This window comes from Haematobia irritans, chromosome 3, assembly GCF_050003625.1.
Source record: "Haematobia irritans isolate KBUSLIRL chromosome 3, ASM5000362v1, whole genome shotgun sequence".
Taxonomy (NCBI): Eukaryota; Metazoa; Arthropoda; class Insecta; order Diptera; family Muscidae; genus Haematobia; species Haematobia irritans.
The window spans coordinates 60,856,179-60,871,859 of NC_134399.1; the positions used below are offsets into that span (position 1 = coordinate 60,856,179).

Here is a 15,681-nt window from a genome sequence, read left to right on the forward strand (position 1 = left end):
AATCCAACCAGAAATGTGGAATGTTTTAATTGACAATTGGAACTAGGCATGCGCATGCGCAACTATGTTGCCACTTTTCATCAGCTTGAAAATATGGTAACGTCGATAAGAGTGGCTTAAAATACGACTATGTGTTAAGTGGTTGTTACATTATTTTCAAATCACAAACCAGTATAATTTCTATTGCAATAGAGTTGTTGGTGTAAATAAAAGACTTCCGTTTCACTTAGCAAGTATTTAAAACTATTTTTATTTAATACAAATTTGTGCGACAATTAATGGATTTTTCTTTTACAAAAATTCTACCAATAAAGGCTGTACAACTCATCTCTCAGCTGAAGGGCTGTCATCTTGTTCTTTTTGAGAAGACAGCAAGTTCGTGGCTGCCACAGCACCTTAAGGTGGGTACTAAGTTCAGTTTAGCCGCTTAAGGACGGTATTAAGTTAGCGTTATCGCGCTAAAATAGCCATGTTTTTTTTCTGTGATTATTCTATGATTATTAACATTTTAAAGAAAATAAGATTTTTCAAGGTATAATAAAATTTGCCAAAAAGGTTATGTTATTCTTCTTTTACAGATTTTTGCGGCTAAACTCAAACTTAATACTCACCTTAAAATTTAAAAAAAATTGTTTCTATAAAATGATTTATTAAAGAAAAACAAACGAGAAATATGGATATTTTAACGCAATATTGCGAACTTTACACAGGCCATTGCCTCAAAGAAATTTGTTGGAAATGTTCTTTGTATGTGAATGGGGTTGTTTGCAAGTTATCTTTGGTTTTTGATTATTTTCCAAGAGAGTGTTGTTGAAAATATGTGTTTTACAAAGAAAGTTCTTATATGACCATTATTGATATTAAATCAACCTGCTGAAACATAGCAGTTGTTCATTGCTATCTTCATTGGCAATTTTGTCTGCTGAAAATTTACAGCAAATTGTGTTCCTTCACTATGGTATGAAGCCACAATTCGGCATGCAGACACAGTAATTACTTGTTTTAATAATTTATTTTAAAGGAAATAAAGTTTTTAAATTGCTGCTATGGATCATGCCCCACAAGTTATAATCAAGTTTATTTTATACTTTTTTATAGAACTATTATCGATTTTAGTGGCTAAACTCGAACTTAATACCCACCTTGAGAAAGTAATAATTACAGAAAACTGAAAGTGTTAGTTATACAATAAAAAATACAGTTTTATTTAACACTAATTCAAATCAATATTTTTAAAGAGTAAAATACATAACTTATAACTACTCCAATAACTTTGGATATGCCTTGCCATTATGACAACGCACAATACTGCTACACTTTACTTGTCTGATTCAGTGTTCATCCTGGCACAAAACATTTACTAACAAAATCTACTTCTTTATGTATTTGTATTATATCGAAGAAAAATCATTGCATCTGGCTAGGTGTGAAGAAGACATAAGCGATTTTTCTATATTTTTGCTTTTGAACAGTCAATGTAAGCATATAGGTAAGTTTTTTCTAACTAAATAATTTCATTATAATATAAAATTTTGGTTATTGGATGGATAATCAATCTTTAATTGTATATAAAATTATAATTCATAGAAAATCGTTTATCAATTCACTGAAGTTATCTTCTGTCATACTTGGTCTAGCGAGTGGCAATTTTTAAATTTTGTTCAAATGACTCGTAACAGATTTACAAGACTTGTTAATATTGTTTTGGTTGTATATCACCCCTCAAATATCCATTATTCTTGAGTGTATTCAAATTTTTAATTTCGTCCCAAAATTGTGAGAATTGATACATATACCGCTAGCTATACAATTATTTTGGCATGGCATATCCATATTATTATTTACAAGGTGTATAACATATACTAAATGTAATTGTGAATACACTTTATTTAAATGTTTATTGGAAAAATATTTTTGCACTGCATAAATTATAATATAATAAATTATATTCCATTTGATGAGCATTCACTCGCCTTTCTGTGAGAACTAAGGTCTGGAGTAATTTTTCATTCTCGTCTTTCTGTAATGCCGCAGCATTTGTGTTCGATTTGGATGAAGTTGATCCACTTGAGTTATTGATTTCCAATAACATCTCTTTGATTTTACGTCGTTCGGCTTCAAATCGATCCTTTACTGTTGTAAACCATTGCAAAGAGTTAAAATCACCAATTTGATCAAGTAGTTTAAGAATATAAGAGAGGCCCACAGCAAATCCATCGTCGAAGAGTACAGCTTCTTCACGATCTTTTTTATTTATTTTGGATTTAACTGCTAGCATATATTCTACATAATTCATTATCAGCGGTGGTACAATGAGGAAAAAGTTGCGCAAATGCAAGTTATGAGGATTTCGGAAAAATGGCTGAAAGGCATCCACTAGTAACTAGAAATTAGATCAAATAGCATCAAATATTAGACATGGCTAGTCAAAATAATTTAGGAGGATTAAATAATTATATCGTATAATAAATTTCTATACTAATTATTATTATTATTATTAACATTTCAATTAAATAAAAAATATAATTGAAAATTGAGCTTGGAATTACTTAGGTTCATTTGTTAGTTTACTCAAATCAAAGGAAAAACTAAACTATAATCAAAAAACACATCAGAAAGACCTAAGTGATAATCATTTGGCAATTTAATCAATCAAATTATTAATTGAAAAAGGAGTACAATCCAAATAATTGATGTTTCAATTAAAAAAAAAGTCGATCAAAGGTCAATTAAAGTTTTAATTGAATCAACAACAAAAATTAATTAAAAGTGTCGAAAACATCAATCAAATTAAAAGTACATTTTAATGGTAATTAATAATATATGTCCGGATTGGCAAAGAACAAAATGCGTTTGTGTACTAAACACCCCCTATCTATATTTTCTTTTAAAAATGACTTCAATATTACGTGGCAATGTTGAAAATACATGCACTATCAAGCATTAATGATTACATTTCGCCTCATACTTAATAATGAGGGGAAATGTCTTGATTTATCACAAAAGGGTACATGGTCGGACGAGATTCATATGTGCTTACAGAATGCCTATGTTAACGAACGCCCAACTAATCGTGACGATTAACTAAATCTGTATTTTTCTCACACCTAAAGTGAATTGATTAATTTCGTTGCATTTAGTAGCAGTCAAAGTAGCAGCATCATGATACTAAAGGGTGATTTGTTAAGAGCTTGATAACTTTTTTTTTTTAAAAAACGCATAAAATTTGCAAAATCTCATCGGTTCTTTATTTGAAACGTTAGATTGGTCCATGACATTTACTTTTTGAAGATAATTTCATTTAAATGTTGACCGCGGCTGCGTCTTAGGTGGTCCATTCGGAAAGTCCAATTTTGGGCAACTTTTTCGAGCATTTCGGCCGGAATAGCCCGAATTTCTTCGGAAATGTTGTCTTCCAAAGCTGGAATAGTTGCTGGCTTATTTCTGTAGACTTTAGACTTGACGTAGCCCCACAAAAAATAGTCTAAAGGCGTCAAATCGCATGATCTTGGTGGTCAACTTACCGGTCCATTTCTTGAGATGAATTGTTCTCCGAAGTTTTCCCTCAAAATGGCCATAGAATCGCGAGCTGTGTGGCATGTAGCGCCATCTTGTTGAAACCACATGTCAACCAAGTTCAGTTCTTCCATTTTTGGCAACAAAAAGTTTGTTAGCATCGAACGATAGCGATCGCCATTCACCGTAACGTTGCGTCCAACAGCATCTTTGAAAAAATACGGTCCAATGATTCCACCAGCGTACAAACCACACCAAACAGTGCATTTTTCGGGATGCATGGGCAGTTCTTGAACGGCTTCTGGTTGCTCTTCACTCCAAATGCGGCAATTTTGCTTATTTACGTAGCCATTCAACCAGAAATGAGCCTCATCGCTGAACAAAATTTGTCGATAAAAAAGCGGATTTTCTGCCAACTTTTCTAGGGCCCATTCACTGAAAATTCGACGTTGTGGCTCGTTAGTAAGTCTATTCATGATGAAATGTCAAAGCATACTGAGCATCTTTCTCTTTGACACCATGTCTGAAATCCCACGTGATCTGTCAAATACTAATGCATGAAAATCCTAACCTCAAAAGAATCACCCTTTATGAATGTCTCTATTGTTAAATTTAGATTTTTGTAATTTGTTTGATGTTAAAAATCCACACAAAAAAAGGAAAAAACAAATAAAATAAAATGCGAATACCCTTTATTATTCTGCTACCAGATCTCAAGCGAATTGGTTGACAAATAATTGCATTTGCAATTTACTTGGTAGGAAGTACGGCGAGAATAATCTCTTTGCAATAAACTGCAATGGTTAAACAAGTAATTAAAAAAAGAAGAAAATCGCAATGTTATTAGGACATTAAATAAATATTTTTTTTTTAAGAAAATACCGCGTACAGACTCCTACATCTGTGACCACTGTGGTAAAGCCTTCAAATCCAAAGGAACTTTGCGTTATCATCTCTTTTCCCATATTCCTGGAAACGGATCATATATATGTAATTATCATGCATGCGGTCGGAGTTTTAAGAATCCCAAAAGACTTTCGGATCATAAGCGACGGTATCATTTGAACAGAGAAAATTATATCTGTGAACATTGTGGTTATCATACGCATATAAAATGCAATTTAATTGTTCATCGGCAACAAAAACATACAACGGAAAAACCCTATTGTTGTGAATATTGTGCTATTGGATTTTCTTCATCATACCAATTGAATGCTCACAAAACTAGTCATAATAGTGATCGAAACACAGCCAATGACCAACGACATTATTGTTTAGTATGCGGCGAGGATTTTTCAAACAGTAAAACATTGTATCATCACAAAGCAATACACAAACAAAATAAGGAATATAAATGTGACCTCTGCGATAAATCATATCAACAATCAGCTGGACTATCCAGACATAGAAAGTGGCATAGAGATCAAACAGCACTAAATGTAAAATTTATACAAAAAAGAGGTAAAAATGAATAAAAACTTTGTGAAATTTTAATAAATCAATTCAAACTGAAGTGGTGAAATATAATCTGAGTAGTTTCTTAAATGGTTTCGATTATCCTTGTTACAATTTTTTGAATTTGGCGGCACTTTTGAGAATTCCCAACACGTCGGAAACAGTCGTATATGATATCGAAATCTCATCGGAAAAGCCCCGTCACTATTGAAAAGTTTTAGAAAGGCAAGTTTAAGGATTGTTAGAGTATCTTTACTATGCGTCTATTAGGAAACAATTAAAAGTACACAACAAGAACCTTTCTAACATATAAATGTAAGATTTCATTAAAATATAGTTTTTAGATCTTTGTATAATTATTAATTCTCTATTTATTTAAAAAATAAAAATACCACAGATCGCCATTGAATACCTATCCAATCCACACTATGGTAGCGATTAGGATAGAATCGAACTTTCAAATGCTTATAACTTTACAGATCTAAAAGTAATATTTTTGTTAATTTAGTAACTTGAGGTGGTACAACTTCTCAACAATGACGGCGCTTTTCGGATGAGATTCAGATATCGGATATGACTGTTATCGACACGGTGGGGATTCTAAGAAACGCCGTAAAATTCAATTGCTGTTGGCTTTTTAAAATCAAAATAAACGATTGCCCCCTATATGTCAAATTATAAACTAACATTATGTTGTGTTTTTATGTTAAATAAAAGACTATAACTGTTAATGTTAACGATATAAAGCAAAGTGTTTATTCCTATTCTTCGTAACAATGGTAAAACTATACAATAATAGAAACGCTGAAAAACGCGGTTGAACGTGTTGCTTTTGTGCGCGTCAGTTTTTGCTCTATTGCTATCCTTGTCTAGCAATTTCAGTATTATCGCTGTTGCGAATTATTATGTTTATGATTGCAGGGTTACCCCCTAACATCTCCCTCTTTAGATTTGAAGCGGAGATCGCGATACTGGTTCCACTGGCTGTCTTCTTGATACTATACGTTGAGGAGCCCAGTTTGGTGAAGATGGTGGTGTAGCAAAGTCTTCATTCTGATAAGTAGTTGTAATCTTGAATTCATCCAGTAGAAAGTCTAGAGGTAATCCTGTCGAAGTGGTTTCATCGCATGAAATATCTGCGGTTCTTGTTCGAAGTTGGTCGGCGTGTACTCTGACGAGTATCTTTTTGTCTCCAACGTCGATGTGTGTATTATAGATTACTTTACCAATTCTTTCTATGATTTCTCCAGGAACCCAGTAGCTTTTGTTGCCCTTGAAGTTTTTGGCGTAGACTAGATCGCCGTGGTCGAAAGATCTAGGTCGTGTACCATGTTTCTTGTTATATTGCTCCTCCATTTCCTTGTTAAATTTTGGTTCCTTTGGAGCTGGTCTTATAATGGCGTCAAAGACAGTTCTCATCTTTCTGCCAATAAAAGATTCCGCTGGAGTTCTGGAATTTGAAGTATTGGGGTTTGGAGTGGAACGATATACTTCCAAGAATGTTTGAAGTGCTGCTGTGGTATTCTCTTCCCCTTCCATCTTTTTCAATGCTCGCTTAAGCGTGTCGACGAATCGTTCAGCTTGCCCGTTGGAGCTTGGGTGGAATCGCACTGTCCTTGTGTGTAAGATCGCTCTTTCCTTGCACCATGTTTGAAATTGCTCAGAACAAAATTGAGTGCCATTGTCTGAGACGATTTGTTCTGGGTTACCAAACAGAGCGCAATACTCGGTAAGTAGTTTTATTGTTGCGATTGCAGTCATGGTTTGTGTCTCATATATTACTGGATATTTTGAGTATGAGTCAATAATCACCAAGTAATATTTGCCTTTTACAGGTCCAGCATAATCGATGTGTATCCTCTCAAGCGGGTGGGATGTGACTGGCCATGAACAGAGGTTGGTTTTAACCGGACTTTTTGCCGCCTTTTGACAGTTTTGGCACTTACGAACATATTCCTCAATCTGTCTGTCGATGTTCGGCCAGTACACGTAACTCCGTGCAATCGATTTGCTCCTTTCAGCACACAAGTGTCCTCGGTGCAGTTGTTTGAGAATTTTCTGATGAAAAATACCGGGTACTACGACTCGGGTGTTGAACATAAGACGTCCGTCTACCATTGAGAGTGATTCCTTACGGTTGAAGAACGGAAGCGTTTATTGTCTTACTAGTTTCGGGCCAACCATTTTGCATGTATTTGATGACTTGTTGCAAAACGTTGCCTTTTTTGGTAGTATTTACTATCATTTCGTGTGATATTGTAAGAGTTGACATGCTCTCGCTCAATTCGTGTTGTATGTCCTTCTCGAGTGATATTGAAGCGACAATGTAATCATCAGGTGGTTTCTCGTGATTCGAGATTAGCCTTGAAAGAACATCTGCGTGACCAAAATCGTTGGTGTTGGTATATGTGATTTCAAAATCATACGCAAGTAGAATTAGGGCCCAACGTTGTAGTCGGTTTGCGGTGTATACAGGGATTCCCTTTTTGGAACCAAATATAGTTAGTAAAGGCTTGTGATCGGTATGTAGCGTGAACCTGCGTCCGAATAACATTTTGTGGAATCTTTGCACTGCGAAGATTAACGCTAAGCCCTCCTTTTCTATTTGGCTGTATTTCCTCTCTGCTTGTGTGAGGGATCTTGAAACGTGATATATCACCTTCATACCGCCGTTTGGGAATGTGTGGTAAATTACTGCTCCAATACCGTGTGAAGAAGCGTCGGCCGCGACGTGTATCGGTAATTCCGGGTTGTAATGCGTTAAAAGAAGAGGCGATGAGAGAATCTTCTTAAACTCATCCAATGACGCTTGACAATCTGGGGTCCATTGAAATGGTGTATCCCTTTTCAATAGGTCATCTAGAGGCTTGCGTAAATTTCTCGTGTTGTTGACAAATTTACCGTAATGGTTGATAGAACCCAGAAGGCTTCGAACTTCTGATATATTTTGAGGTAACTTTAGGTTTCGAACGGCGTCGATTTTGTTCGGATCGGGTCGAATGCCCTCTTTGCTGATGACTTGTCCGAGGTACCTTATTTGGTTTTTGAAAAATTGGCATTTTTCAATCTTGAGCTTGAAACCAAATTCTTGAATTTTCTGTAAAAGCAAATTCAAATTAGTAATATGATCAGAAATTGACTTACTGGCAAGCATAATGTCGTCTATGTATGCTTTTGCTCCATCTATGCCGTTGCAAAGTTGGTCCATTATCCTCTGAAATGCCCCTGGAGCCGATTTGATGCCGGGCGTCAAGCGGTTGAATCTATACAGACCCTTGTGGGTGTTGATAGTATTTACTATCGTCGTCAACTTCCACTTGAAGGTAGGCGTCTGATAGGTCAAGATGACTAAAAATTGTTGCTGTATGGCAATCGGAGAGTATTTCATCTGGCGTTGGTAACGGATATTGATTAGACTCAACGATTGAATTTAGTCCAGTTGAGTAATCTGCACAAATTCTAATTTTCCCGTTCCGTTTACTCACTACTATTGGTGCTGCATACCTTGACGTGTCCACTGGTGTAATTATGTCGGCTTTTTCAAGTCTTTCCAATTCATTTTCGATTTCTACTCTTGCCGCATATGGGACTGGTCGCTTTGGAACAAAAATTTCTTTTGCATTGGGCAGTAATTGGATTCTAACTTGTGTTTTTGTACAAAGTCCGAGACTAGAATTGTCGAATACAGATTGATAGTTAGATTTTAATGCCGCTATTTCATCGTCAAGAGAAATTTGACGACACCAGATCGAAATTGGTTTGTCCCATAGTTCAAATGCTTGTATCCAATCGATACCCATGATATTGAGTTGATCTACATCTGTGATGTAGCACTGTAAACGTTTTGTTGTGTTGTTCGTGGTGACATTTACGTTGAACTTAGCTAGAAGTTTAATGTTGTTTGTGTTGGCGTCACTAGCGCTGTCAGTGGTGGTATGAGCTTCGGGTTTGCCGATATTTTTCCATTTTGCTCAGAAATCATGGAGATATCTGATGCTGTGTCTATTTGCAGTTTCACGGGCTTGTCGTTGAAATGTACAGTGACATACTTACGAAGTTCCTTGAAGTTTAGTTGTTTTGTTGTGAAAACTGCCGTTGTGCGAAAATTGTTTTTGGACTTTTTGTTGTTTTTCTGCTTGGTTCCACTATGAGACGGTTTTGTTGTACTGCTAGTTCTTGCACTTGTCCAGTAGTTGTCCTTGTGTCCAGTTTGGTGACATCTGGTACATCTGTGATCTCGATAGGGACAGAATTTAACGTAATGTAAATCTCCACAAAACCAACAGGGTGTCTTTGGTGTTCGGTCTGCATGCTTAGAATCGCTTTTTGCCTTCGTAACAGCACAAATTACCTTTTGTTGATTTTCGATCAAAGTGTTGTCTGCTTTCAGGTCTAAGATCCTTTGTGTTGCATCCACCAATTTGTCCAAATTCATGCCGTCGGTTTCTTCATCGAGCATTTTGAGAAGACGTATCCTGATTTCATTGTCTTTACTGGACTTGAGACCAAGTACGAAAATAAGACACTTGAATTGATTGGGTTGCAATTCGTTCATTTTGAAAAGTTCGCATTGCAAGTTTACGCGACTTGCGTACTCTCTGAAGTCTTCGTTGTCTGCTTTCGCCAGCTGTAGACATCTGTAGCGCTGTGCAACTTGTGTTTCAGTTTTACCAAAAAGTTTTGTTAGACGATCGACTGTGTCCTTCAGTAGCATTTCTGTGGGTTTCTTTGGCAGAACGTAGTTTGTGAAGCGTTCGTGGACTTGGTTTGACATTTTTCTCCAGAGAAGAGCCACTTTGTCATGGTCTTCCAAAGAACTTGCTTCCCTTTCGAACACATGTTCGAAACGGTTGTACCATGTCTGGAATGTGAGACCACTTTCTGGTTCATAGACGAATTCTGTCATTGAGTGTGCCAATGACTCCATAAGTGCAGCTTTAGATGAGCCTGAATTTGTTTGGGAAACTGCAGTGGATGTGGATGACTCCTTCCCTTTGATTAGTTCTGCGAGTTTCTCGAGCAACTGTGTTTGTGCGTTCATGGCTTTTTGTTGTTCAGCCAAAATTCTTACAATTTTGTCGTCGGACATTTTGCTTATAAGAATTTCACAATAACTTGAATAAAATTAGAAAAAATTTTATTGCTCCGTCTTCGTCGCCACAAATGTTGTGCTTTTATTTTAAATAAAAGACTATAACTGTTAATGTTAACGATATAAAGCAAAGTGTTTATTCCTATTCTTCGTAACAATGGTAAAACTATACAATAATAGAAACGCTGAAAAACGCGGTTGAACGTGTTGCTTTTGTGCGCGTCAGTTTTTGCTCTATTGCTATCCTTGTCTAGCAATTTCAGTATTATCGCTGTTGCGAATTATTATGTTTATGATTGCAGGGTTACCCCCTAACACATTATATTACAATGGATTTATGGTGTATTATTAATTAAAATTTGTAAAGTTGTTACTATTTTCGTGGTCTGTGAGCTAAATTGTCCGCACTTCAAATTCGACTAATAGACTTAACGAAAGCCCAATAAAAGTCTGGCAATAATATGTTCGATTGAAAGGGGAATTTCAAATAAATCCTTTTATGTCAACTCTAAGACTATATGTAGAGGATTATATTATGTCAATGATGTTTATGGCTCATAAAAGTTACGGAGATGTAGTGCACATGAATGTGTAAAATTATCCACGTTTCACAATAATTACTCAAGGCTGACTTGCAAACCGCTTAAGCCGTAGCTCATTTTATTACGAACTTTGCCAGCAATTCTTGTTTTTCATCCTTTGAATACCTGCCCAAGACATTTTCTACCCAAGACCTTTTGTTGTTATATGATCGTCACATTAAAGTAATATATTATAAGGTAATATTATATTCGTTTTCTTCGATTTGTATTCCTTTTTATATACCTAAAATTATCTAAAGCAGATAACTCACCAAAAAGACAAAAAATCACGTGCATCAAAAGTCGACATTTCTAAATTTTGAAAAAGTTGAAAATAAAAAAAAATCATAAAAACTTAAAGTAGACTTGGTCAAAATTAACAATCTGTTAAATATAATCTATTTGGTACAGCTACAAAAAAATTTGCACAAAAGAACCTGAACTATACATACAAGAAAGTCGCGCTTTCCAGGTGCTCCGCGAGTCTTAGCCCGTTGATCAGTTAAAACAGTATTTTCTGGCTCAAGCTGCTTTTAAACTTCAATCCCACCCCTCCGTATATATTGGCCAGTGCTTTCGACCGGTACTATAATTTATAAGATTTATCTTGTTGTGCTTGGTATAATATATAAACCAATAAATCAAATCAATTTAAAAATCCAAAAGTACAATTTTTGATTTTAATCATATTCCAAACGGTTTCCGGCACTTAAGTGCCTTTATGACATTGTTTCTCCCTAAGCTTCATGACATTGCCTCACATGCTCCCCATGTATATACTGACTGATCTCTTGATCTAGGATTAGTAGGCTTAGTACAATATTCGAACGGCTAATTGAAAAAGCAAACAAAAAACTTATAAATATTTACCTTAAAATAATCGGTGCTATCAGCGAAACTCTTTGCCAGATTTTTAATATTAGTCTCCAGATTTTCGGCTGCAGTCTGAAGAACATCACTCAATTCTTGGTCTTTGCAAGCACTATGAAATTTCAAATTTTCATCGAATTTGGGTAAATACAAACTGGCACTATAATTTGCATGGATACTACCGGAACGTATTAAGCGAATATAACCCATGGCATTTCCTGAATAAAAATTATCAATAAGAAAAAATCTTAATGATTACATTAAATTTTAACCGCTTACCAACATGTGTTATGACCTTACGAAAAAGATCCATATACGTTTGCCCATCTTTAGCCAAACCCAATTTACGTATATCTTTGTTGAAGGCGTCTGCTCTTTCATATGAATATAATGGATATTTATTCTGTTGTTTGCATTCGGCAAATGATCGCAACTCTTTCATTAGGCGAGATTTTATTTGTTCATCATACAAAAATTGCGAGAAAGTATAAAACTTTTGTTTTAAAAATTGATATGTGAAATTAACAGTGGTGTTTATGACTCCAGTTCCATGGGTACGTAATGAATTTGCCACATGTCTTATGCCAATGGTGTCCAAATGTTTGTTGTTACTATGTTGCTCCACGAAGATTTGCGAATTCATATTGTAGACATAGGAACTAACAAATACATGAATTTTGCGCATAATTTCTAAAATATCGATACCTTGCTCCAACGTTTGATTGGGTAAGTAGTCTTCAACTGGTTTCAAAAGCAAGCGATTGTTGGCCAAATGTCTCATTTCTTCATAGGTTTTCCAATCGTGTAATGATATGGTGGTGAGATTATAAAACATTGCGCTTAGATAGTTTTCAACATGATCCTTTAAAATCAAATAACTGCCATTCACTTCAACTGGGCAAACATTTATCAGTTCCTTGTAATCGTTTATGCCCTGATCAAATGGATTCATTTTTTCCACTTGCAAATTCACATGGACTTCCAAACGTAAGAAAATTTCAATTTGTGCACAAAGCTTACTTATAATTTCACTACGAATATTTTCAAAATTTGATTTTTGCAACTCTGAAGAGAGTGTAGAATTACCAAAGTTGAGTACATTTAGATGATCATTGCAATCACTGGATGCTTGCACCAGATACTGCAAATAAAATACAAGGTCTCTTCTGACGACTACAGAGTCTATATGCACTTACTTGGAATGAATGGAAATCCAATTTTTTGTCAATAATTTGTTTAAGGTATGCCCTTAAAATTGACTGATGCCAATATAAAAATGAAGTATCACAAATCTGTGTAATATGCTCCTGAAAATCACTAATCATCTCGATGCGTTGTATCAGCAAACGAAAACGTTCGAAATGTTCAACGGATAACATTTTAATGCTTCCATTACAAGCCACATCGAAGGCTAGTTTAGCCACCAGTATTCGAACTTTACTTGGTGGTCCATACAAACAACGCTCAGCTATTTTTAATGCTGACAAGGCATCCACACCTTTGTCTCGAAGCTTTGACGAGAGTAATTTTTTCTTGCTCGTATTCAATAAATGTAATACCTTCGAATAATTTAGATAAATAAATTTAGTGAAAAACAACAAAATACCAATAAAAGATTCAATACCTTGTATTGGAAATACTGTGAAATGCAATGCATTATTTTGCTTATGTTCGAGGCATGGTCATAAAATGACAGTTGTATCATTTTCAATATTTCCAGTAGTTTACATATGGCCATTAATGTTTCTTTCCTCATGGCTATTTGTAAATTCTCATGTGAATTTACGATTCCCTTTACCAAGAAACTCAAATGGCCAGCCATTCGTATACCTTCCATTAGGTATTTAGCAAGTTCCTTGAATTGTTCTATTCTTTGATCAAAGGGTCCTCGGCTCAAGGCTCTATTTATTTTCAAAGACCATAGGGCTACTTCACCACAAAATGTTCGGCAATCTTTTGTTAATTTCGGTCCATGTATTTGTAGAAATAGCTGTTGTTGCCGTTTTAAATCCAAAAGATGTCTTCCATGGGCCTTTACCAATGAAAATGCATTTTTGCTAAGGAAATCAAGGGAAGACCATGCAATATTTCCTATCAACATAATTCCTTGGTATTTGGAATTTGTTTCAAACAAATGTTTTATGGACTTGACATCCACTTGACCGCAAAAATCATGAAATACCACACAAAATGCATTAACTCTAATGATATGATGCGTATCGGTGAAAACATTTAATTCGCCAGGATTTGTTTTCTCAACATCATGCAGCTGTTGTTTCAGATAGTCGTTGAACTGTTTATTTAGCAGGCCCATACCTCGGGGTCCTATTTTTTCTTTCAAACTAAATGTGCTGTCGAGAAAATGCTATAATGGTAAACAGTCATTGTATTGAAATTTGATTAAAATTGCTGCGGGGAAATTTATTTAGACACAACACACAGTAATTGATTCGACAATGATGTGATGATTCTACATCATTGTTGAATCAGCCAAAACCATTGCAAAAGCTACCAATGTATCCAGGAAAAATCACTTTAGTAATGGATACCTATATATATAAATATGGGCAATATCTAATTATGGGCCATTTTTGCTACGGTAGCTATAAAGAAAATACTAACTTCATATACCAAACAAAGTCCAAGAAATTATGACACCGATGTATGTAGATGTATATAACATGAATATAGTATGAATATGTTTTATGTGCCTATAGACTTGGTCGATATGCGCAATTTGAACCTATATGACTTGTAATATACGCCTACTTGTATTTAAAGCCGATATATTTTATGTTTGTTCGGAAGCTATTGTAATTTAATTTCACCATAAAAGCAACAATACATACCCGAAATATATGACCACTAAAAAGGAAGTCCAGTTCCTGCAAACAATTATGTATACCATGCAACTCTGATGTTGTGCAGTTTTCCCAATATGTTTTGCTGTTTGTTAGTGTTTCCACTGCCTTCTTGTACATCAACCAATAGCGGGCGAAATTCGAACGATACAATATCTCATCGAAAATAAGAATAGTTACGAATATTTGTGACAAATAATCACACACATGCTTAAAATAAATAAATTAGATTGAAAATTGGATTTTCTTTACTAAATAATCAAATGTTTCCTTACCGTTAGTTTAATGTCAACGCTTGAAACATTGTTTTCGTTATCCAAAATTGCACCACATTGATGCAAGAGATTATTACACAGTAGAATGCACCGTTGCAAGAGAAAATTCATTTTACACAAAAATTCCATGGATTCGCTCATTTGCAATAAGACACTACTATTCGTCGAATTGTGTTGTTTTGTCAAGTCAACATCTCCCTCATCACCACCGCTTTCAACATTTTGTAATGTGAGTAGCAATTCCTCATCTTTATATAAAAATTTCAAATGGATTTCATCAGCTTCCTTATTGATGTAATTAATTTCTTCACAAAGATGGCATAGCGTGAGCAGAACTTTGTTCAATACCCTTTCCGATTCTAGCAATTTAACCAGAGATAATTCTTCTCTATTGGAGGCATAATTTATTTTGACCAGAGGGGATCTTGTTAGGGGTTTCTCACTGTTGCCATTATGTTGGTTCTTGTTGAGAAGGTTCTTCAGCTTTTTATCATGATCCTCCAGAAATGAACCAAAATTCTTCAACTGTTGCTCGGCCGATGAAACTATAATAATAAGTTTTTAAAGGCTTAGATTGGTTTAGAATACATATAATTTATACACTAACATACTTATTACACTTTGATCCATATTTGTAACTATTAGTGTGCAGCTTAATAATTTTTATGAATTTAATTAATCAACAAAGAAACATCCTGAATATACCGATAAACAAAATCAGCTGTTCCATTCATAAACTGAAATGAAGGCATGGTGCAGTAATAAGGTAGTTTGACGGTTTCGCCTGTTTAGGTGATTATAAAAATATCTTCACTGAAAATGTCGATACTACAGTTTACAAAAATGTTATCTTCAGTTATTATGGACGGAATGTCGGTGTTTGTAAAGAATCTTACAATGTGTCGGATCGATACGACTTGTCGGCGATGACTAAATAATCGGCGCATTATGCGCTTTACAGACTATCAGTTATTCCGGACGACAGTGCTCGTGTCGAACATATCCCATATATAGTGCTCATTACAAGTTAA

At 35.1% G+C, this 15,681-nt stretch overlaps 2 protein-coding genes across 3 annotated transcripts; one reads left to right on the top strand and one right to left on the bottom strand.

Moving 5' to 3' along the window:
- Positions 1 to 1,177: 1,177 nt before the first annotated feature.
- Positions 1,178 to 15,372, bottom strand: SWIP (strumpellin and WASH-interacting protein). 2 transcript variants are annotated; one of them, XM_075300917.1, is made up of 8 exons: positions 15,262 to 15,372; positions 14,651 to 15,195; positions 14,364 to 14,585; positions 13,139 to 13,879; positions 12,711 to 13,073; positions 11,794 to 12,655; positions 11,515 to 11,732; positions 1,178 to 2,383 (listed from the first exon to the last, which is right to left on the bottom strand). In XM_075300917.1, the coding sequence occupies exons 1-8, from the start codon at positions 15,278 to 15,280 to the stop codon at positions 1,898 to 1,900; spliced, it is 3,456 nt and encodes a 1,151-aa protein (XP_075157032.1). In that variant the 5' UTR covers positions 15,281 to 15,372; the 3' UTR covers positions 1,178 to 1,897. The 2 variants fall into 2 exon arrangements, with proteins under 2 accessions (XP_075157032.1, XP_075157033.1); XM_075300918.1 differs by lacking the exon at positions 1,178 to 2,383 and adding an exon at positions 11,204 to 11,440.
- On the top strand, positions 4,226 to 5,043 carry LOC142230271 (uncharacterized). The gene is made up of 2 exons (XM_075300921.1): positions 4,226 to 4,327; positions 4,392 to 5,043. Exons 1-2 carry the CDS (start codon positions 4,316 to 4,318, stop codon positions 4,989 to 4,991), a joined length of 612 nt encoding a protein of 203 aa, XP_075157036.1. The 5' UTR covers positions 4,226 to 4,315; the 3' UTR covers positions 4,992 to 5,043.
- Positions 15,373 to 15,681: the final 309 nt, after the last annotated feature.

Bases quoted from the DNA above. Each gene is read 5' to 3' on its own strand.
- SWIP (XM_075300917.1), bottom strand. The intron at 13,880-14,363 runs GTATGTATTGTT...TTACCATTATAG, and splicing joins TTAGTGGTCATATATTTCGG to CATTTTCTCGACAGCACATT. The intron at 2,384-11,514 runs GTAAATATTTAT...TCTAATTTCTAG, and splicing joins ATAGCACCGATTATTTTAAG to TTACTAGTGGATGCCTTTCA.